This window comes from Neovison vison, chromosome 10 (genome assembly GCF_020171115.1).
Source record: "Neovison vison isolate M4711 chromosome 10, ASM_NN_V1, whole genome shotgun sequence".
Taxonomy (NCBI): domain Eukaryota; kingdom Metazoa; phylum Chordata; class Mammalia; order Carnivora; family Mustelidae; genus Neogale; species Neogale vison.
This window is the reverse complement of record NC_058100.1, coordinates 70,087,325-70,108,455: the sequence shown is the minus strand read 5'-3', so window position 1 is coordinate 70,108,455 and position 21,131 is coordinate 70,087,325. Positions and strand designations below refer to the sequence as shown.

Below are 21,131 nucleotides of genomic sequence, written 5' to 3'. Positions count from 1 at the left end.
TCCCTTCCCTCACCCATAGTTTCAGATCCGAGCGCTCGAGTCCCAGAAGCGGCAGCAGGAAATTGTCCTGAGGAGGAAAACCCAGGAGGTGAGCGAGACACGGCTCCCTTTCTCCTGAGTTCTTCTGGAGTTGGGAGGGGACGATCCCTCCGGTGGCTCTGGCTCTCCCTGTCACTCAGCACACACAGGGGAGCAGAGCCCACGTGAGGCCCGTCACAAGGGCCTTACTCAACCAGAGGGCTGCGGCATGAAGGCAGGCTCCAGGCTCTGGTCCCAGAGGCCTGAGACCTTAATGAGAAAGGTAGAAGTCTCTCGTATTCATTTCACACCCGATTGCCCTTGGCTGTCTCTCAGTCTCCAGCTCAGGCGAGGACAGATCCTCCTCTGGGATTCATCCTATCTGGCAACCCCCAGTCCAGAGCCACTCCCCTCTCACTGGGTTCCTCTGTTCTCTGCCCCAGGTTTCTGCACTGAGGCGCCTGGCCAAGCCCATGTCCGAGCGGGTGGCGGGGCGTGCGGGACTGAAGCCTCCCATGCTGGACTCGGGGGCTGAGGTGTCAGCCAGCACCACATCATCTGAGGCTGAATCAGGGGCCCGCTCCGTCTCCAGCATCGTGCGCCAGTGGAACCGCCAAATCAACCACTTCTTGGGGGACCACCCCGCATCTGCTGTCAATGGTACCCGCCCTGCTAGGTGAGGCGGACGGTCAGGGCCAGGGGGAGGCGAGCCTGGGGGACGTGGGGGTCCTGTGATGGGTCCCCACGGCTGTCAGCTACGGGGTTGGGGGGTGCAGGGGTGCCCGTGGAGTTACAGAGCTTGAGCGTGCTCCTAACCAGGTGGGTAGGGGGTTGGGGAAATAAGGGATAGGGATTAAAGAGTACGCTTACTATGCTGAAAAAAAATGATAAAATACAACAAGATGATTTAAAAAATGCATTTCCCCCCCAAAGAACATGTTAACAGTGTTAAATGACCAAATACATTCAGAAAACCTGAAAGAGAAAGAAAACTTTATAAAAGGGAGTCTTCCCAACCAATTCCCTTTGCGTCTGTCTCCCAGAAAGAAGTTCCAGAAGAAGGGGGCCAGCCAGAGCTTCAGTAAGGCTGCAAGGCTCAAGTGGCAGTCCCTGGAACGGAGGATTATTGACATCGTCATGCAGAGGATGACCATTGTCAACCTAGAGGCTGACATGGAGCGGCTCATCAAGGTGGGCCTGAGCACAGGGGTCCCCGGGCTCCTGCCTCTGCTTCCTTCCCATCTCCCCTCCACCTGTCCTCTGCCACTTCTGATGTCTCTGCGACTTCTGATGTCTCTGGCTCATCAGACCGCCTTGTCCCCTTTCCACCCACTCCTTGTGCCTGCTCTGGAATCCAGAGATGCAGGGGGGACCCAGGGACCCTGCCTGAAGGGAACCGTGGGCAGAGCTGGGCAGCAGCAAACCTGAAGCTTTTCCATCACCCTCCCTGCAGAAAAGGGAGGAGCTGTTCCTCCTGCAGGAGGCGCTGCGGAGGAAGCGGGAACGGCTGCAGGCTGAGAGCCCGGAGGAGGAGAAGGGCCTGCAGGAGCTGGCCGAGGAGATTGAGGTGCTGGCGGCCAACATCGACTATATCAACGACAGCATCACCGACTGCCAGGCCACCATCGTGCAGCTGGAGGAGACCAAGGTGCCCACGGGGCCTGGCCTGGCGGCTGGGGAGGAGGCAGGAGGGACACGGGGCGTTGGGGGCAGTTTCGGTGACAGGGGGTCTCTGCCTCTCTGTCTTAGGAGGAGCTGGACTCCACGGACACATCCGTGGTCATCAGCTCCTGTTCCCTGGCCGAAGCCCGCCTCCTGCTGGACAACTTCCTCAAGGCATCCATCGACAAGGTGGGCCAGCTGCTCTCCTCCGGGAGGTGGGGGGGGGGCGTGGGAGCTGTAGTCACAGCATCTCTGCCGTCCCCCTCTCGTGGGGAGGTACACAGGCAGGCCTGGCTCCTGACCCATCACTTACAGGCTAGAGCAAGCTGCTTCACTCCCATCCCCTGATTCCCAAGCTCTCAAACTGGGGCGAGGACAGCACCAAGCTCCTTGCTTGCTGTGTGCCTTTCACAAGGTGACGCGTGCTTGGGGCTTGGCATGATGCCGGTCACAAAGCAGGCCCTCCCTTAGAAATGACCCTCATGTCTGGTCCAGGCGCATCCCCAGCAGGGCTCGGGCATGTTGGGAGAAGTGTGTATGCCAGGGCTGGGGCAGCGGGAAGCAGAAAGCCCCCGTTCCCATCAGATGGGCTCTCTCCCCGAGAGAGCTGGCTGGAGGATGGGCCACCTTCCTGCTGGGGCCTGTGGTCTTTGAGGACAGACACCGCCCAGTATCCACGCAGCGTAACTCTGGCGAGGGGCCGGGGAGATGTCCCCTGTCTGCGGGAAGCTCCTAGCTCTCCTCCAGGTTACAGGGGACTGAGTTCCTCTGGGGGCTGCTTGATCAAGTACCACAGACCGGGGCACCAAACAGCACAGACTGATTTTCTCGGTTCTGAGCTGGAAGTCCACAGTTAAGGGCTTCAGCAGGACTAGTTGCCTCTGAGGCTTTCTCCTTGGCCTGTAAAAGGACTCCCTTCCCGCTTCATGCTGTGTTTCCTCCATGTGCGCCTGCGTCCTGACTTCTTCTAAGGCCACCGGTGATACGGGATTGGGGCCCACTCTAAAAACCCCATTTTAACATAATTACCTCTCTCAAGACCCTCTCTCCAAATATAGTCACGTGCGGGGGTACTGGGGGTTAGAGGTCAACATAGGAATTTGGGAGGGTGGGGATATAGTTCAGCCCATAACAGGGAAGTGTAGCCTAAAGCGACCTCCACCAGCCTGTGGATGTGAGCAAAGTTAAGGAGGGGAGTGGTGCATCTCTGGTCTGGGGCAGGCACGTGGGTGATGTTGGGGAGTTAGCCTGGCTTCGGGGCAGGGACAAGGGTGACGTCGGGGAGTTAGTCCGGCTCTGGGGCAGGCACGGGGGGAGATGTCGGGGCGGGGCATCCCCGTGGTGTCTTGGGAGCAGATTGTGTGAGGGTGGTGATGAGGGTCCCCAGGATTCCAGGCTGGGGAGGGTAAACACAGGCCTGTCTCCTTGCCCGCAGGGGCTGCAAGTGGCACAGAAGGAGGCCCAGATCCGGCTGCTGGAGGGGCGGCTGAGGCAGACCGACATAGCAGGCTCCTCTCAGAACCACCTGCTCCTGGACGCCCTGCGAGAGAAGGCGGAGGCGCACCCCGAGCTGCAGGCCCTCATCAACAACGTGCAACAGGGTACGGCGGCTGTGGGCGAGGCCTCGAAGCTCCGGCATTCTCCCAGGGCGGCCTAGCTCGAACCCCCGGGGGGGACCCTCACCGCCCCCAGAACTCCCTCAGGAGCCCCAGCCTGATGCCAGTGGATGAGATCTGGCAGGGAGGCCATCCCCCCTCCCCTCACTCTGTTGGGGCCTCTCAACCCTCCTCTCCTCCCCCAGAGAACGGCTACGCCAGCACGGATGAGGAGATCTCCGAGTTCTCCGAGGGGAGGTGAGTTTCTAAGTTGGGAGGGAGCGGTTGGCTCACAGCATGAACCTGGGGCTGGTCGGGGGGGTGAGGGGGGCGGGTTGCCATAGGGTCCCAGGGCTAGGCCTATTTGGGGGCTCCTTGGAACCCGGGGCCCAAGGCTCAGAGAGCCAGTGCGTAGGCTCTCAGGACCCTGAACTCCCTCTGCTTCTTCCTTAGCTTCTCCCAGTCATTCACCATGAAAGGTTCCACCAGCCATGATGATTTCAAGTTCAAGGTGAGCGCCGCTGCCTCAGGGCCTGGTCTCCCCCTTCCTGTGGCTCTGCCCTCATCCCCCAGCCCTGACTCAGTATTGCCTCCAACTGGGAGGAATTGAGAGGTCCCTAGATGGGTAACTGGTTACAACCCATTCTTTTTGAGGAGGGTGGAAGGTGGGAGAAGTGAATGGAGTCACTGCCCAGTGATGTCACGGGAGCCAGAGGCCCTGCTTTCAGAAATCTCCCCATTCCTGCCTAAGACTCTGCCTCATGCTCTGGGTCAAAGACTAAGTCTAGACCTTTAGTTATTCTGCATGCAGATTACTGATTCAACAGCATGGGAGTCAGCACCCACCAATGAGGGATCTGTTACTAGTCTGAACTAAGAAACAGGATTTATTAAACAGAGAAGGGGGGAGCTGCATACAGGGAACAATGAATTGTGCATAGTTTTTTGGATAAGCTGATTCGGTGGTGATTAGCAAAGAGGTCATCCTGGGCATTCTGTATGTGCAGAGTCTGGATAAGGGCCGTAAAACCCATTTAGTGCTTTGGCTTCTCTAGAAGCCTTGAGAGAGGGTCTCTGGGTGCTACTCACCTGGCTCTTCCTTTGGTGGCTCTACCGTAGGCCAAGAGGCATTATTTCCTTCGTTAGAATTCTCCCAGCCCCCCTTTATGTTTGGGCAACTTGGTTCACCCCAGTCCTTCCATTCCCAGGGTGAGCCCAAACTATCTGCCCAAATGAAGGCTGTGTCAGCTGAGTGCCTGGGTCCCCCGCTGGATAGCTCCACCAAGAACATCACCAAGTCCCTGGCCTCCCTTGTTGAGATCAAAGAGGACGGAGTCGGCCTCTCCGTCCGAGACCCGTACTACCGAGACAAGGTCTCACGTACCATCAGCCTGCCCAGCAGAGGCAGTACTTTGTAAGGAGGGGAGCCAGGGGTGTGGGTCAGCAGGGTGGGCAGGGAGTCAGGTCTGGGCCTCACGGGATCCTTCTGTTCTAGCCCCCGGCAGTCTCGAGGCACGGAGACATCCCCTCTGACCCGAAGGAAGTCGTATGACCGAGGGCAGCCCATTAGGTGAGAGCACATTTCCGAACCTGCACCCGAGTCCTGGCCTTCGCAGGGTGTGTGAGTCACTGTCATGGTCTACTCTGGAGGCTGTTATGCATACTTGAATCTGGGCCAATCTCACTAATCATTCCGCTGCCCCTAATGGTCCTTTCCCCATCCTACCAGGCGTGGGCTTAGCAAACATAATCTCCATAAGCACCTTGAACCGGATGGCTAAGCCCACTGCCAGTGCGCTGATGCGGGCTCGATGCTGGTGGCTCTGCAGTCATTGTCCTGAAGTGCGTCAGCTCCTTTTCATGACTAGGGCTCCTTGGGAGGTCTCAGCCCTTTCTCAGGTCTTGTCATGCTGAGGTATCACATCAGCTTTCTAAGGCCTTGTCATGTGAGAGTCGCGTAGATATTTAAAGAAAAACCGGGAGATGATTGCAAAACAGTGGACAAGTCTCTAATTGCTTCTACAGGTCACCAGGTAATCTCTAGATCACCCACCTCCTAGGGTCGTCTGGTCCATGCACTGATTTTCGGAGAGGTCTGATGGCTTTCTCCAGGTCCCACAACTAGGTAGTAGCAGAGCAGGGGATCAAGATGACCTCTGGCCACCCGACCTGGTAGGTGACCGGAGCACTTGCTCAGGCTCCCAGCCTTCCCGTCTGTCCAAAGCCTGAGCAGATGCCCATGCTGGTGGCTTGTGGTGGGACCTTTGGCAGGTAGGTGGATGGGTGATAACCATCCTTTCACCTGTGCATTCTGAGAACACACTTAGGTGGCAGTCAGAGGGTCTTAGGCCGAACTCATGAAGACTCTTCAAAGGAAGGGAGGGTTTAGGCCAAAGCTAATGACAACTTTCCGAAGAGAGGGATGTTCCGCTGCTAGAATGGGGGCAGAGCAGTGAAGTCTTCGACTCTCCCTTGACGACACAATGAATCCTCCGTATTCCCCTCGATTCACTTAGGTTCTTCCGAGCACCGTGAACAGTGAATTAGCCTCTGCTCCTGGGGAAATGCAGTGTTGGGTTCCTGACAGCTTCTGGTCACAATATTTCTCCAGCCAATCAATGCAGACCTTTGCTTCATGTGTGTTTCTGTTTAAAGTCAGCTTAGTTAATACATATTGTTGGTTCCTTAACATTGAACTTGTAACCAACAGCATCATAACTCGCCCTGAATGAAGCTTGTGTAACATGTGTATTTTCTCCGTAAGACACAGTACAACCTGCCTGTGCTTAGACCAGTGCCAGGCAGCCCGTCGCCACTATGCTTTGGGGGCGTTTTAAACCATGAGTCACCAACGAAAAGCACAAAAATGCAAAAAACATGGCCCTAAATAGACCACAGGGAAGGCCACAGGCAGGCAGAGAAGCGCCTCATTTGACCTCCACTGGGAACACGTGGGGACTTGGATTTTTTGCTGCTCTGCTTGCTGTCTGGGAATGACCCCCAAAGCAGTGTGAGAGCTCATTTGGGGTCACTAATACACTGTAACGAGCAGGTGAATTCCCAAGTGTGGCATCCTTCAATAATGACGGCGGGCGGTTTGCTGGGCTCTGGGATCACTGCACAGCCAGCCCCGCCCTGCGGGCCTTCCAAACTGGACAGTAGGTGGTGCTGGAAGCTGTGGGCCAGAGCTGCACTCACTGACAGATGCCACTCTGTCCCCGCTCCCCAGGTCCACAGATGTGGGATTCACGCCCCCTTCGTCCCCTCCTACTCGGCCCCGCAATGACCGGAACGTCTTCTCTCGTCTCACCAGTAATCAGAGCCAAGGCTCAGCACTGGACAAGTAAGAGCCAGGGCAGGCCGGGGAAGGTGCAGAGGAGGTGGGCTGGTCCTTGCCGCAGGCGGGTCCGGGGCAGCCGGGCGGCCCCTGACCATGCTGTCCCAGCCCCTCCAAGAGATGAGGCTCTGGAGCTCCTCCGGGCATCTCCGTCCTTTCTGTTCTATCTGCGGACCCTTCCTTTCCCCCAGCATGCTGTGACCTCAGGAGAGGGCAAGACGGAGGCCATGGAGATGGGGGGCAGTCAGGTGGGGCTGTGCGTGCAGATCTGGCCCCCCCCCCCGTGGGGACTCACTCCCTGCGCCTTGAGTCCTCCTCCGCTGACGTTTGCATTCTTCTCTAAAGCCCCTTCCTAGAACTTCAGCCACTCTCTTCCTGCTGCCTGTGCTCAGACGAGGCCCAGGGGCCCTTCTGTCCCTGCAGAAAGGGACCCCCAATTGCTTTCCTGCGGCAGGTTCAGCCCAGCTATAAATCCAGCTCCGGTGGGGCCATTGGGACTCTGGCGAGTACGACCGGGGCGAGGGGTGGTCCCGCATTTAGGGGGTTTTCGTATGTGTGATTCATGTGGACCACAGATCAGCTGTGAGCACTGTTTTCCCTGTTTCACAGAAGAGGAAACGAGGCTTAGAGAGGCCTGAGGACATTCATGTAGAGAGTGGAGGACTTGGGCCCAGAATCCAGGGCTGCTGCTGCTTCTACTTCTTCTTTTTTTTTTTTTTTTAAAGACTTTACTTATTTATTTGAGAGGGAAAGAGAGAGAATGAGAGGAGAGAGATCAGCGGGAGAAGCAGACTCCCTGCTGAGCAGAGAGCCCAATGCGGGACTCGATCCCGGGACTCCAGGATCATGACCTGAGCGTAAGACAGTTGCCCAACCAACTGAGCCAGCCAGGCGCCCCCAGAACCCGGGGCTTCTGACATCCTCCATCATCTGTTCCAAACAGTGGGACTCTGCTCTGGGTTGGGGGGGATCCTAGCCTTCGTGTGCCCGGCTCCGTGCTCCCTACACTCTGGACCCCCCTCTGGCTCCTCCCATCTCTGCAGCCTCTGAGAGGGCTCCTCTCTTGGCTCCCTAAAAGCTTCTCCAGCCTGGCAGGGAGGAGGGGTGCAGTGCTGTTGTTCCGGGAAGCCCAGGCTAGAAAGTGTTATTTCCTGCACCTGGCACCTGACATCAGCCCTTCCCCACAGAAACACCCCTTGTTGGGCCAAAATACTGCTCCTTCCCCAGACCCGCCTTGGCTCAGTTCCCATTTCGGGAGGCGGGTACCAAACCTGGACCACACCAGACGGGGTGCCACCTCCCCACTACACGTTTGCAATCGACAGGCCCCTTTTCCAGAAGCACTGACATGGGACTCAGACCCTTCCAGCCTGGCGGTCTTGCAGACCTTGGTCCTATCTGGTGGGCCAGGTCTTAGGGCCCATGTGTGGTGCAGGCCTGGCTCCTAGGTGCAGCCCAGTGGGTTCGCTGGGGCAGTGGGATTTGTGAATTAGTAAGTCCCTGAGGAATCGCTGCAAGAGGCCAGCTCCCAGGGAGAGGTAGCAGCAAGCATGGCTTCGTCTGGCCTCAGGCATGGAGGAGCGTTGCTGGGGCAAGGCAGAGAGTCCCCAGCTCGAACAATGGGATATCCAGGGGCTTGGAACCAGCAAACGGCCGCAAGCTGAGATGTCTCTCCAGAGTATGGGGCTGGCACTCCCATAGCTCCCATGGTCCCCTCCTCACTCCTGCCCTGGTAGCAGAGGGACCCCTCCACGCCGGCAGCCCGCCCCTCCCCACCTCCTCTCCTGCTGTCCCTTAGTGCCCTGACCCCTGCCTCTCCCCGCTGCCCTTGAAGAGCATAACCCGCCCTCTGACCCCCCACGCTGCTGCTGCCTCTGCCATCCCTTCATGTGTTTTCCTCTCTCCCCTAATCCAGCTAATTTTCTGCCCTCCCCAGGTCTGATGACAGCGACTCCTCTTTGTCGGAGGTCCTGAGGTACACACAGAATGTCTCCCGTGTTGGCTCCCCAGCTCTCACTCTCTACTCTCCCCTCTCTGCCTTTTGCCGCACCGCCCTCCTGCCTGCACACCCCCGTCCTCAGCATGCTGCCCTCCTCCCTGGCCTGCCTCCTCCCTACCCCTTCCACCCGTGGTTCCTCCCTCTCAGGGTCGCTGCGTGGCCTCATACTGGCCAGGCCCGGCTGGAGCTGGGGGCTTGGGGAGGGGGGCATATTGCTTGCCACAGGTGCTGTTCTCTCCTTGTCTCCTGGGCAGGCACGGGGAAAGCCTGGGAGCCTGGGGTGGGCTGGGGCTGGGACTGAGTACTGCTGAGGGCCTGGGGGAGGGGCAGGGGTGCAGACAACCCTGGGGCCTGCAGGGCCCAGCTGGCCGGGTGTTGGTGGCTGTCTCCAGCATCCCTGCGATTTGCTCAGCTTGTGCTGGGTGAGGTGTGCTTTTCAGCTCCTCTGAGAGGAGCACCAAGGGAGCCTGCTGCCCACACCTCCTGGCACATGGCCCAGGACTGCCAGGAGACCTCCTCCCTTCCCAGCTTTTGGGGTGACTAGGGGACAGTTTCCCCAGCGCCCCCAGCACAGCACCACACAAGGAGCACTTCCTGGGACCTGATGGGCCTGAGCTCCTGACAGGCCGGTGGTCAGCGCTAGGCTCTGAGCTCCCTCCAGCTCACCCAGAGCACCCCCTGCTCACCGTGCCTCCTGGCCTGCAAGCCTGCCTGCGGGGGGCAAGGCTTTGCCATGACCAGAAGCTAGCCAGCCTCCCAGCCTCTCTCAGTGACGAGGGTTATCCTGGTGACATACTTCCCACAGCGGTCTGGGCTCTTTCCACAGCCACACAGCTGGGCCCAAACCAGGGTTGAAAGCAAGGAGCTGGGCCAGCTTGGGGGCTGGTCACTTGTGACACCTGTCTGGCAGCTGGCCCTCTGACCGCCGTCCTCGCAGGGGGCGTGGCTGCGTCCATGGGGGCCGTGAGAGGCACTACGGCTGGAACACAGCTCATTTCAGCAGGCCATGGGCCACATGGCGTCAGTGGGAGGAACAGCATTGTCTTTGGGAAGGAACTAGAACATATTTTCAGACCTGCACATAATTCGGCCAGGGCCTCATTCCCAAAGATGCTCACTCAGAAAAGACCACTCTCCAGAACCTCCAGGAGGCTGGCTTTTAACAAAACGCTCCTGCTTGCCGAGGGGGTGCTCGTGCTCCCTCCCAGACTGTGGATGGGGAGCGAGGCGCTGCTCCCCCAGGTGCATATGGCCTCATTCCCCAGGGACCCTGGACATCCCTAACTCAGAGCTGAGCTGGGGACCCCTAGAGGGATTTTGGCCTTTGTATGTGACAGTCACAGGTCTGACTCTGCAGGTCCCAAAGGGGCTGGAGTGAACGTGTGTGTCTCTGCTTGGGAGGGGCCGGCCCCGGAAGAAGTCACTGACAGAGGGCTGTCCTGGCACCACCGAGGTGCTGGGAGGTGGACAGCCTAAGCACCATCACAGCCCGCACCCCTCGCCGCAACCTGGGTTAACTGTAGCAGTGTGCAGCCCCTGTCTAGCCCTCGGGCCTCTGGGGCCTGCACGCATTTAGGCCTCAGGATCTGGGTCAGGCAGGCATCAGATGGGAGATCCCCCTGGGCAGTGTCCATGTCTCCTCCTTCCTGCCCACGGCTCGCTCCCCTAGGCGTGCTCAGGGCGGTGACTGACAGGTTCTCGTCCAGACCAGCCCTCCCCGCCCCCACAGGCTGTCCCCAGCTCTCAGACATCAACGGATCAACGGCATTGAGCTTGAGTCTCAGGGTTGCCTTCATCCGCCCTAGTCCCCTGTCGGTTCTGTCCCCCTCTGACCTGCATATCTCGCTCGGCCTGGCCTCAGACTCCCTGGCTGACAGGTGCACCCTTTCTCCCTCTCTCCTGGGAAGGGGCGTCATCACCCCCGTTGGAGGAGCCAAGGGAGCGAGGACGGCCCCACTGCAGTGTGTCTCCATGGCCGAGGGCCACACCAGGCCCATCCTCTGCCTGGACGCCACAGACGAGCTCCTGTTCACAGGATCCAAAGGTGGGTGGAACCCAGACTGGCCAGTAAGATTAGGGTCTCACCCATCCCTGCTTCCTGTGCCAGAGTGGGCTGTGAAGATGAAAACCCGGAGCCCCCGTGAGTTGAGGATGTGGGCTCAGCTCGTCTACGACCTCGTCTCATGGCTCTTACTTTGGCTCACGGCTTCCCATCTTGGGTTCCCCCAACCAAGCCTTCCCTCATAGCTGACCCTGGTCTCCATCCAGCACTTCTCTCCAAACCTTCCTCAGAAACTTCAGGAAGGCTCTTCAGGTGCCCCATCTTGTCTGCTCATCCCAGTCCCCCAACACTACTACCCTCCACCGATGTCTACCCCAGCACTTCCAGCTAAGAAATCCCTATGACCCCTCAAAGTCATGATTACTTAGTCTGAGCAACAAAATCAGAAAAATTTGACCAGCAGAAAGGACAGTTCTGCAGTGGACATGCTACTGGAAAGACAACTGTATCTTTTTTTTTTTTTAAAGATTTTATTTATTTATCAGAGAGAGAGCGAGCACAGGCAGACAGAATGGCAGGCAGAGGCAGAAGCAGGCTCCCTGCTGAGCAAGGAGCCCGATGTGGGACTCGATCCCAGGACGCCGGGATCATGACCCGAGCCGAAGGCAGCTGCTTAACCAACTGAGCCACCCAGGCGTCCCAAGACAACTGTATCTTTATTTGCAGGGCGAGAGGGGGCCGACCGTCATTCTGGGTGTGGTTGATTGATTCCGGTTCTCCCCCTCAAAGGTGCTTGCCACTTGTTCCTTAATTTTGTCAGCTATTAGCAGTTGTAGGAACAGACAGCAGAAGCTAAAGAATTTCATTTTAGCCCAGGTACCTTGGCAATACATGCAGAGAACTCTGGTGTCTGCAGAGTTTGCTTGAGAAACCCCGGTCTGAAGCTCTGACCAGCTCCTCTCCTGAGTCTCTCTGCACACACAGGCAGCACTCGGGTCCGGGCGCATCTTCCTGTCCCTCAGACATGAGGCCCCTCTCCCTTGAAGTCTCTAGACCGTCTCCCCAGCCCGCCACAGCCCCTGTGGGTGGGGAGGGTGCATTACCGAGCCCCTGCTGACTGGTGTCTGTTGTCCCCGTGGCTCTCTCCCTGCCTTCCGCAGACCGCAGCTGTAAGATGTGGAACTTGGTCACAGGCCAGGAGATCGCGGCCCTAAAGGGCCACCCCAACAACGTGGTGTCCCTCAAGTACTGTAGCCACTCCGGGCTTGTGTTCTCCGTGTCTGCCTCCTACATCAAGGTGTGGGACATCCGGGACTCGGCCAAGTGCATCCGGACCCTCACGTAGGTACTCCCCGAGCTGGCCCTCGGTGGTGGGCTGGGTACCTGTGCCCAGCCCATGTGACCTACTCAATACAGCCCGGCCTGGCCAGATGAGTGCAGAGGCCCTTAGGGCACTCGACCTGACTCTGAGGGATGAGGTGGGGGTCCCTGGGATGGGGGACAGAGTCTGGGGCAGCAGCCTGGGTCCTTTGGCCCGCTTGGCCCCCGTGCTCCATCTCAGCCTCCCAGGCCCTGGGCTGAGCTGGGTCCCCCTGTGAGCCCAGACGGGGAGCTGGGAACCTGCGTGGGGATAGCAGGCGGCTGTTGGCTGCATCAGTGGGCCTCCCGAGCCTGTTCTCAGCCCTGCCCCTGACGGTCTCAGGCTGACGGACATGTGGGAGATGGAAGTGAGACAAGGGCCCCTGCAGAACCAAACTGTCCCGGCGGGAGTCGTGCTTCGTCCTGGCGTCGCCGTTATAAGCCATCATCTGTTCTTTAACTTGATCCTTAAAAGAGAGTAAACACGGGATTCCGAGGGCGGCGAAGCTCCCTGAGACTGTAATGGTGCATGTGGGTCACCACGCATTGGTCCAGACCCACAGCGCGTCCTCGTGTCGCCTGTGGCCTGCAGTGACGATGCGGTGTCAGGGTGGGCTCACCACTGTAACAAAGGCCCTCCTCTGCTAGGGATGATGATGATGAGGGGGGCTGTGCATGTGGTGGGCAGGGCGATAGGGGAAACCATCCCCTTCAGTTTTGCTATGATCCTGAAACTGCTCTAAAAAAATAGTCTTTTATTTAAAAAAAAAAAATTGAAGAAGCAGAGTAAACGAATGGGTGTAATCACCTCTCTCTACAGAGGAGGAAACTGGGACTCAGAGAGATTAAGTGGCTTCCACAAGCCCCGTTCAGGGACAGGGACTTTTCTGCTGGCTGCGGAGAGGCGCTGCCACCCTTGGTCTCTCCCTCGTCAGACCAGAAACTTCCAGGAGGAGTTTGGCTTCCCTCTGTCAGCCAGAGGAGGCTTCCTGGAAGAGCTGGGGTATTAGGCCTGGTCTGAGTGAGGTTTGAGAGCTTTCCTGGCCTGTGTGGATGGACTGCCTTGCCTTCTGACCTTGATCTCTGACCTCTGACCTTGCCTTCCTCGCTCCCGGTAGGTCCTCTGGCCAGGTGACCTCTGGGGACGCCTGTGCCGCCGCATCCACCCGTGCGATCACCAGTGCTCAGGGGGAGCATCAGATCAACCAGATCGCCCTCAGCCCCTCAGGCACCATGCTGTATGCTGCTTCGGGCAACGCGGTCCGCATCTGGGAGCTGAGCAGGTCAGAGGGATGTGGGGTGTGCCGCGGAGGGCCCCCGGGTCTTTACTGTGGGCACCACCCATTGGGGCTGGCAGAACCCCGTGCTGCTCTATCCCACCTGCTGCTGGGCTTGGGTCTCTGCTCTGAGATACGGGATCCTTGTCCTCCGAGGCTCCCAGGACACCGGGCAGCTGATGTCTAGGTTCTTGGTCTTGCATTGAGGGAGGGAGAGTGCCCTGGCCGGACCAACTCACTCCAGGGCAGACCGCCCCACCAGCCCCTACAAGCTAGGGCTCCCTCTGATCCGTGTCCCCCCCACTGGCGGGCCTCTGTCCACTGCAGGTTCCAGCCGGTTGGCAAGCTGACTGGCCACATCGGCCCTGTGATGTGCCTGACCGTCACCCAGACCGCCAGCCAGCACGACCTGGTGGTGACCGGCTCCAAGGACCACTACGTGAAGGTACCTGAGACGGCCTCCCTCTGGGATGGGGTGGGGGGTGGGGAGCATTCTCCGCATTCCTCCTGCCCTCCCCCACCCCTTCCCTCTGGGGCCTTGCAAGCCCTCATGAAAAATAATGAGACCGCCGGGGATTTATGCTGAAGAAATCACCCCAAAGAGGCAAGGAGGTGTGTGCAGAAAGTAGACGCAGCGCTATTTTGTAAGTGGTACAGAACTGAAAGTGACCCAGATGTCTAAGGCTGGAATAGCAGTCACGTCACTTAGGGAAAAGCCGTGGAACAGGCTGTAGTGCGTCTCCCCAACTAAGAAAATGCGAACAGAACACAAAGGATAGCAAACAACACTAATTTTGTTTGCTCGCCAATTATGTCATTGCACACCGTGGGTACACAGTCAGAAACTGGGAAGCAGAGGGTGGTTGGTATGATCATGTTTTTATTCCAAGGGCAAGTAATATTATGTATAATATTTAAAATTATTTTTTTTAAATCTTAAATTTAAAATTTAAAAAAATTTAAATTAAATTTTTAAAATTTAAAATTTAAATTTAATTTAAAAATAAAAGAAATCGAAAAGGAGATTCACACCCCAAAGCTACCTTTCTCCATAAGAGCTGCTTGTTGAGCTGTGGGGTCACCCCCTGCGTTCACCTATTAACCCAGTCTGCCCCAGTCCCCTTGGGAAGGGTCAAGATCCAAGCCTTCAGAGTCCTCTGTCCCTGCAAGAAGCGGTGCCTCTCCAGCAGCCCTCTCCTGCTGGGGAAGCTCCTCTCCCCCAGGGCCACTGGGTCTGCCGGCTCCTGGGGACCACCGTGCTGTGTGAGATTGGGCAGGTGCTCCTGGCATGCCCTACTGGTCTTTCTTCCCACAGATGTTCGAGTTGGGTGAGTGTGTGACGGGCACCATTGGTCCCACGCACAACTTTGAACCCCCACACTATGACGGTATCGAGTGTCTTGCCATCCAGGGAGATGTCCTATTCAGTGGCTCCCGGGACAATGGCATCAAGAAGTGGGACCTAGAGCAGCAGGAGCTCATTCAGGTGCAGTGGGCGGAAGGGGAGGGGTGGGCTAGGGTGAGGCCATTCCCCAGTCCAGGCAGGGCCTTGGGGACCTAAGGTCTTGGGCCAGAGCTCCCCCAGCCTGCCTGTTCTCCACTCTCTTCCCCTTTGTGTCCACTCCCCTGCCTCCCCTGTCCTCTACTCTCCCGTGTACAGCTGCTTTTAAGAAAGGGGCTGCTCTTAGCCCCTAGGTTTGACTTAAAGCTCAGCCACTCACTGTGTTCCCTTTCTTGGAGCATTTACCCCTGAGGGGGCTGAAGGGTTCTCCACCAGTGCTGGATCTTAGGTTTGCCTTGGAGTGGGAAGCCAAAGGACCTATCTCGGGGCCCCTACAATCCCCAGTGTGGGCTCACCCAGCCCACCTCCTGGACGGGGCTGCTAGCCTGCCTGGCCAGGGACCCAACGGGCAGAGGGGAGCCTGGTGACCGCAGTGTCCTCTGCCAGCTTCTTCCCACTCTGCGGGCTTCTCCCCCCTCAGCACTGCCCCCAAGCCTCACTGGTTCTGGTCCTCCCGCAGCAAATCCCCAATGCACACAAGGACTGGGTGTGTGCCCTGGCCTTTGTCCCGGGCCGCCCCATGCTACTGAGCGCCTGCCGCGCAGGCGTCATCAAGGTCTGGAACGTGGACAACTTCACGCCCATTGGTGAGATCAGGGGCCACGACAGCCCCATCAATGCCATCTGCACCAACACCAAGCACATCTTCACTGCTTCCAGGTGGGTGCCAGGCAGAGAGGTCTGCGTGCGTTCCCCGCCCCTCTCCCTGGTGTGGGCAGGGCAAGATGGGGGGCCTCGGAGCCCCTGCGGTTGTCCCAACAGACTCAGTTCCTGGAGCAGACCCCCTCGGCGCCCGCTAGCCTCTGCTAGCCCTCCAGGAGTGCCCACCAGGGGCAGGGGAGCAGGAAGGTGCTGGGCCCCAGGTCAGGACTCACCCACTTGCCTTCAAGCCTTTCCTACCCCGCCCACAGCAGCCCCCGCCCCGGCTGTCTTTACTCCCATCCACGATGTCAGACCACAGAGCAGCTGTCTGCCACCCCCTCCCCCACCCCAGACCCGCCTCTCTCCTGCCCCAGCTCTGGTCCCCATCCAGGGGATGCCCAGGCCTCTGGCCCACCGGGGAGCTCCTCAAAGGGGTCTCGTCTTTTTCCTTCACGTCCGACCATGTCCCTTCTCTCCCCTCTCTCCCTCCCCATCTCCTCCTGTCTCTCTCTCTCTGCCTCTCTACCTCTCTCCCCCAACAGTGACTGCCGGGTAAAGGTGTGGAATTACGTCCCCGGACTCACCCCCTGCCTTCCTCGCCGAGTCCTGGCCATAAAGGGCCGAGCCACCACCCTGCCCTGACCCTCCCCTCCCGCCTCCTCTGTCACTCGCCCCTCTTTCCTCTTCCCTCTCTTTCTCCACTTCGGTCTGAGCTGCTTCTCAACGGTATGAGATTGTTTTACTCCCCCTCCCTACGCTCCCTCCACGCCCTGCCCGGCCCGGAGTGAACGCCCTGCCTGCCGCTCTTCTCCCGCCCTCCTCCGAGCATGACTAGTGGGGCAGACCCCAGGAGAGGGGTGCCAGGTGGCAGAAGGCAGAGGGGGAGAACCCAGCCCTGGGCCAAACAAAACAATACCAACGAAAACCCACGAGGAGAATTCTGTTGGGGACTTGGAGACCCCAGGCCCTCTCCCTCTGCCCAGCAGCCCCCCTCTCCGCCCCTGCAGTCTGCCCTCCTCCTCGGCGATGCTTGCCCCTGGGCCCCAGCCACATGTGGGGAGTTTGGAGAAGCCGGCCCATGCTTTACTTTGGGGGTCGCCAGCCAGGCCTGCTTCAAGAGCTGACCAGTCCCCTCTCTGTCCTCCACCCCAGCGACCTGACGGTGAAGTTCTGGAGCGTGCGGCGGTTACCCCGCGGGCCACACTAGGAGCACGCAGCTGAGCTCACCCCGGCTGCTTTTCTGAGGACGGCTCCCAGACCCTCGGCCCCCCCACCCCCACCCCAGCAGCCTGGACAGCGCAGAAGGGAAGCTGTGGTCTGACGGGGCCAACTGCCCTGGGGACAGAGGGTGTGGGCCTCGGGTATGGCCCCTCTCCTGCTCTCCTGCCTCTCCCTTGACCTTCCTACAGGATACTATTCCCCTTGCCTCTTGGGGGAGAGAGAGAGGCTGAGGAGGAATTTAAGCTGTGAAGCCAAAGGGCATTTTCCCATCTCATCTTTCTCCCTGCAGCCCCTGGGGCTCCCCTTGCCCTCCCTCTGGCCACATTCTCTCCTGCTGAGCTGGCCGAGCCCTTCCTTAACCTCTGGCCCAGTCATGGGGACCTGTAGGGGGAGGTGAAGCAGCCCCAGCCCCTGCCGTGCCCCCTGATGAACAGGCCTCCCCTTCTGTCCCCTAATCCAGCCTCTGGAGCCACTGCACCTGCCTCTGAGCCCAAAATGATAGTCCTCAGGTAACCATGGAAACCAGGTGTTGGCAGCTGGTCCCTGCAGCTGACCCTTAGCCCCTTGGCCACCAACAGCTGTTTCCCGTTGTTGACCCCAGCCATCCCTTGGGGTCCCTTTCCAATGGGGCCAAGGTAGAGCTGCTAGAAAAATTCCTCTGGGGAGATGGTCAGAAATACTTCCGCTATTTATTTTATTTTATTTTATTTTATTTTTTTGTGGTTGCCTCCTGGAAACTGACTTGAAGTTTCTCCCCCAAATGTTCTTTTCCTCAGCACTCGGGGGCCAGGAATCCAAAGGGAATCCGCCCGACCAGCCCTCCAGGGCCACCTCCTCTGTTCGCTTTGCAGCTCAGCCCGTCCCAGACTTTACCCCCAGGGACCATTCTAGTGCACCCCTGACCTCTAGGCCGCCTGACGCTTCAGTGCCTTCCTCCACCCCGGGGCCTGGCCCCCATGCTGGGCAGCCTTACACCAGCCATGCCCGCGGCACCACATGTGTCTTTGCACTAGCGGGGTCCCATGCCCGCTGCCCCCAGAAGGCAGGGGAGCTCCACCCCACAGCCCAGGGCCAGGGGGCCCCCCTTCCCAGAGTCCTGTGTGGGCCACGTAGGAAGCAGCTCAGAGGATTGTGTCTACCAGGGGGTGGCTTGGATGGTGAGGATGGCCCAGCCCCGTCCCCAGCTCACCTGTGTTCTCACCCCGACAGGGACGGGAGTCCTTCTGGACTCTTTCTCTCTGGTTATTCAGGAGACACGTTTTCAAGCCTTAAAACTGGCATGGGGCAAGAGGCCCTCCCGTTTTAGATTAGCAGCGAAGAAGAAATTCATTGAGTTCCTTTTTACCTTGGGGCTGTGGGCTCACGGCTCTGGGGATGTGGCAAATCCGTGTTCCAGCGCCCCCTGTTGGGGCAATTCTGAATTTACAGGACCGGGCCCTGGGAGGCGTCCCGGGACATCCCTCCGCCCCAACATGTCCACAGTGGTTTCTCCAGTGCTTAACGGGTCCTGTGCTTCCTCTCCTCGGTCTGGGAGTCAGGAGCCCCGACTCTCTTCGGAGATAATGCGGTGACTATTAGACCTTCCAGAGGTGGCTCTGTGTTTGACCTCTGTGACCCTGCGTATTTGGCCAGGTGATCAGAGCCCCCTCTGTGCGGCCCTGGTGGGGCACACAGGGCAGAGGAGGCCGCCCTAGCAGCAAAAGGGAAAAACCCCTGCAGGGCCTGAATCCCCAGCCCTGCTTCCCCGCTGTCCTGGGAGGTCCCTGCCTGCCCCAGTTGTAGAGTCTGGGTAAGCTAGTGTGTGCAAGAAAGCGCCCACCCCTGGAGCCTGTCCTCCTGGAGCCTGGGACAGTCTGCCTGCACCTCGGAAGTCCCTCCTCCTCCAGCCAGCGCAGGGGGCCCCGGCTGCTCCCTCGGCCACGTGGAAGCAGGCGCCTCTTCCCTTCCCATCCTTCTCCCCACCTGATTGGAAAGCTTCAACCTTGCAACCTGTAAGAAAGACTCCATCTGCATGACTGTTTACAAACCGTAGAAACACAAAAGACTGTGCTGCCCCCACGGGCCGGGGCAGCCCCAGCCCAGAACGGTACTGTAGCTGCAAAGGCCCGTTCTTGCGCGAGACATGACCTTAGGGCCTGCGAGAGGTGCTCAGCAGCATTGCCTACTTCCTGCTGTTTCTGTTGGGTCAGCTACCTCATGGCAGGCCGGCTCTGCTGCCCTGGCGACTATCATTGACTCTAAACTTGAAGTCCCTCGGGAGCCCTGAGTCCTGCTGAAATCTGTGCTCCAAGAGCTCGGAGTCTCTGTCTACTCCTCCAGGGATGTCCAAGGTACATAGTCAGGGGGCAGGCCCCCAACGTCCTAAAGGTTGGAAGCACAAAATGGTTGTGGTTTGAGCACAGATAGCAGGGCTGGTGGTGGGTGGCCTGGGCAGACCTGGGACCAGGGGCTCACCCAGCTTGGTTCTGTCTGCAGTTACACTGAGTATGTCTGCATCTGGCGTGGGCATTTCCTCGCTCAGGCCAGGGCTCAGCCCAGGGCTTGTCCCGCTTCTGGGGGGGCTCGTCCTACTCCTTACTTTGCCCATCTGCAGACCTGAGTCGGGGCCAATGCCAGCCCAGCCACAGCAGACGGCCCAGGAGTTAGCTCCCTCTCTCTCGACCCCACACCCCAAGTCTTTAAATGCCTGAGCCCACGCTGGGTCCCAGCCCTGTTGAGCCTAAGGAGCCCAGAACCACATTCCCTGTCTCCGGGGCTGGGCCCCCCTCGAATGCTTTTGAAGCTGACTGTCTGTGGGCCTTCTGGGCACAGTCCTGGAATTCTAAGTATTAATCAGTTCAGTGTTTGCTGTCACTTGAGTAGCCGATCCCTCCATGACAGCCACAGTTCTCCAAGGTAGCATCTGGAGTTGTCTTTGGAGATTGCCAAGGAAAGGCACCCCCAAGCCTTTGAGGTGGTCAGGGTACCCCAGTGGGTCTGGGAAGGGCCATCTGTGGATCTGGGAGTGGTTTGCCTACCCCCCTCCCACCACTACAGCTCCAACCCTCACTTGTCCAGCCCTGCTGCCCGCCTGGGGCGGTGTCACCTGGGCAGAGGGCAAGCTAAAGCACAAAGTCATTGTAGGGAAGACCGTGGCGGGGACTTTCTCACGCCACCCACTGTGGTGGCGACGCGGGCAGGCTGTGGCTATGGAGTTAGAAGTGGCCCGCTCTCTCCCCTCAGGTAGACCAGCCCAGCTCCCGGGGGCATCTTCTGATGCAATCTGGGGCGGGGGTGGGCGCAGCCCCCGGCATGTCCAGCCCCAGCCTGAGCCCAGCATCTTCACCATCATGTGGGGGGCGGGCAGGGTCTGCCCTGCGAAGGGGGGGAATTTCTCCCTGCCCCCTGGGGCCTGAACGTGTGGCATCTGTCTGTTTGCCATCCCAAACAGGAAACTGCTTCCCGCTCTCTTAGCTTAGCCCAGCGTCCTGGCCCGGCCTCAGGAGCCTCCATGGGCCTGGCCCTACTTTCCTGGCTCCCAGGGTCCCTCACTGCCCTCTTAGGTGCAAGGACAGAATCAACAAGGAAAATTCCGTTTTCTAGGGCATCTTCGTTCTAGTCCCCACACCCTGCCCGGCCCCAGCACTCCAGCGAGCCCCCAACCCTTCTCATACCCAGTCCAGTTTTTTGAACCCTTGTCCCGAGGGCTTTGCAGGGAAGTGGGAACTACTCCAAGAAGAGCCAAGGGTCAGAGAAGACCCCTGAAGTGAAGGGCCCCCCCCTGCCTACCAGCTCTTTTCTAGGGATCACCCCCTGCCCAGGCTGCAGGGTCTTGTTTGGCTTATGCCCTCCTCGCTATGCGGCTATAGCACAAGATGTAAATATGTTTTGTACCTCTGCCGATGACTGTACATAGTGTATGAAAGTTATTTAAGCCCTCATGCTGTACATTTCCGTTCCTAGACTGGACGTGTGTGTTCTAAGAAGTTGTCATAAATAAAACACGAATGACCATTCTCTGTCGTGGTGTGTCCCCTGAGAGCTACCAGCTTTGGGCTGGTGGCCCCTCTCTGGGGTGGTGGGGGGGTTGGTGCTGGGGCGGGTGGGGTGGGCCTCTGGGACTGGGTCCAGCCTGAGGAGACTCTCCTGGGCTGTGAGTGTGGGGCTTGCCCAATAAGAAAGCCGTGTTGAGAGTGTTGCCTTCCCTGCAGACTCTCTGCTGTCTGCTGGGACAGGTATGTGAGCTGGAAGAGAGCCCCAGCACTTAATGAGCACCTACTGTATTCCAAGCACTATTTCAGGCAACTTTCCCTGGATCTTCGCTCCCTCTCTGTGTGATCTGTGTTTCGGAAATGGGCAAAGTCTCAGAAAGGAAGGGACATGTTCAGGGTCAGCCCTAGGGAGACCAAAGCCATGACTGGAAGCCCGACCTGCCTGGCCACAGCACTGTTCTTCTTGCACAAACACAGCCAGTACCTT

At 58.7% G+C, this 21,131-nt stretch overlaps 1 protein-coding gene across 5 annotated transcripts in view; it reads left to right on the top strand.

The window, feature by feature from the left end:
- Positions 1-20,669, top strand: part of KIF21B (kinesin family member 21B) — a 47,894-nt gene extending 27,225 nt beyond the window's left edge. For 2 of the 5 annotated variants that reach the window (XM_044267573.1, XM_044267568.1), the window contains 19 exons: positions 20-88; positions 462-694; positions 1,062-1,209; positions 1,472-1,666; positions 1,768-1,869; positions 3,116-3,281; positions 3,482-3,533; positions 3,729-3,786; positions 4,484-4,689; positions 4,771-4,845; positions 6,505-6,618; positions 8,549-8,587; positions 10,519-10,655; positions 11,774-11,954; positions 13,091-13,255; positions 13,577-13,694; positions 14,565-14,735; positions 15,271-15,470; positions 15,995-16,215. In XM_044267573.1, the coding sequence (XP_044123508.1) occupies positions 20-88; positions 462-694; positions 1,062-1,209; positions 1,472-1,666; positions 1,768-1,869; positions 3,116-3,281; positions 3,482-3,533; positions 3,729-3,786; positions 4,484-4,689; positions 4,771-4,845; positions 6,505-6,618; positions 8,549-8,587; positions 10,519-10,655; positions 11,774-11,954; positions 13,091-13,255; positions 13,577-13,694; positions 14,565-14,735; positions 15,271-15,470; positions 15,995-16,094 (2,529 nt within the window). In that variant the 3' untranslated portion in view covers positions 16,095-16,215. Of the gene's footprint in view, positions 1-19; positions 89-461; positions 695-1,061; positions 1,210-1,471; positions 1,667-1,767; positions 1,870-3,115; positions 3,282-3,481; positions 3,534-3,728; positions 3,787-4,483; positions 4,690-4,770; positions 4,846-6,504; positions 6,619-8,548; positions 8,588-10,518; positions 10,656-11,773; positions 11,955-13,090; positions 13,256-13,576; positions 13,695-14,564; positions 14,736-15,270; positions 15,471-15,994; positions 16,216-16,604 lie in introns of those variants that run through there. The other 3 variants (XM_044267571.1, XM_044267572.1, XM_044267569.1) reach the window with 3 other exon arrangements.
- Positions 20,670-21,131: the final 462 nt, after the last annotated feature.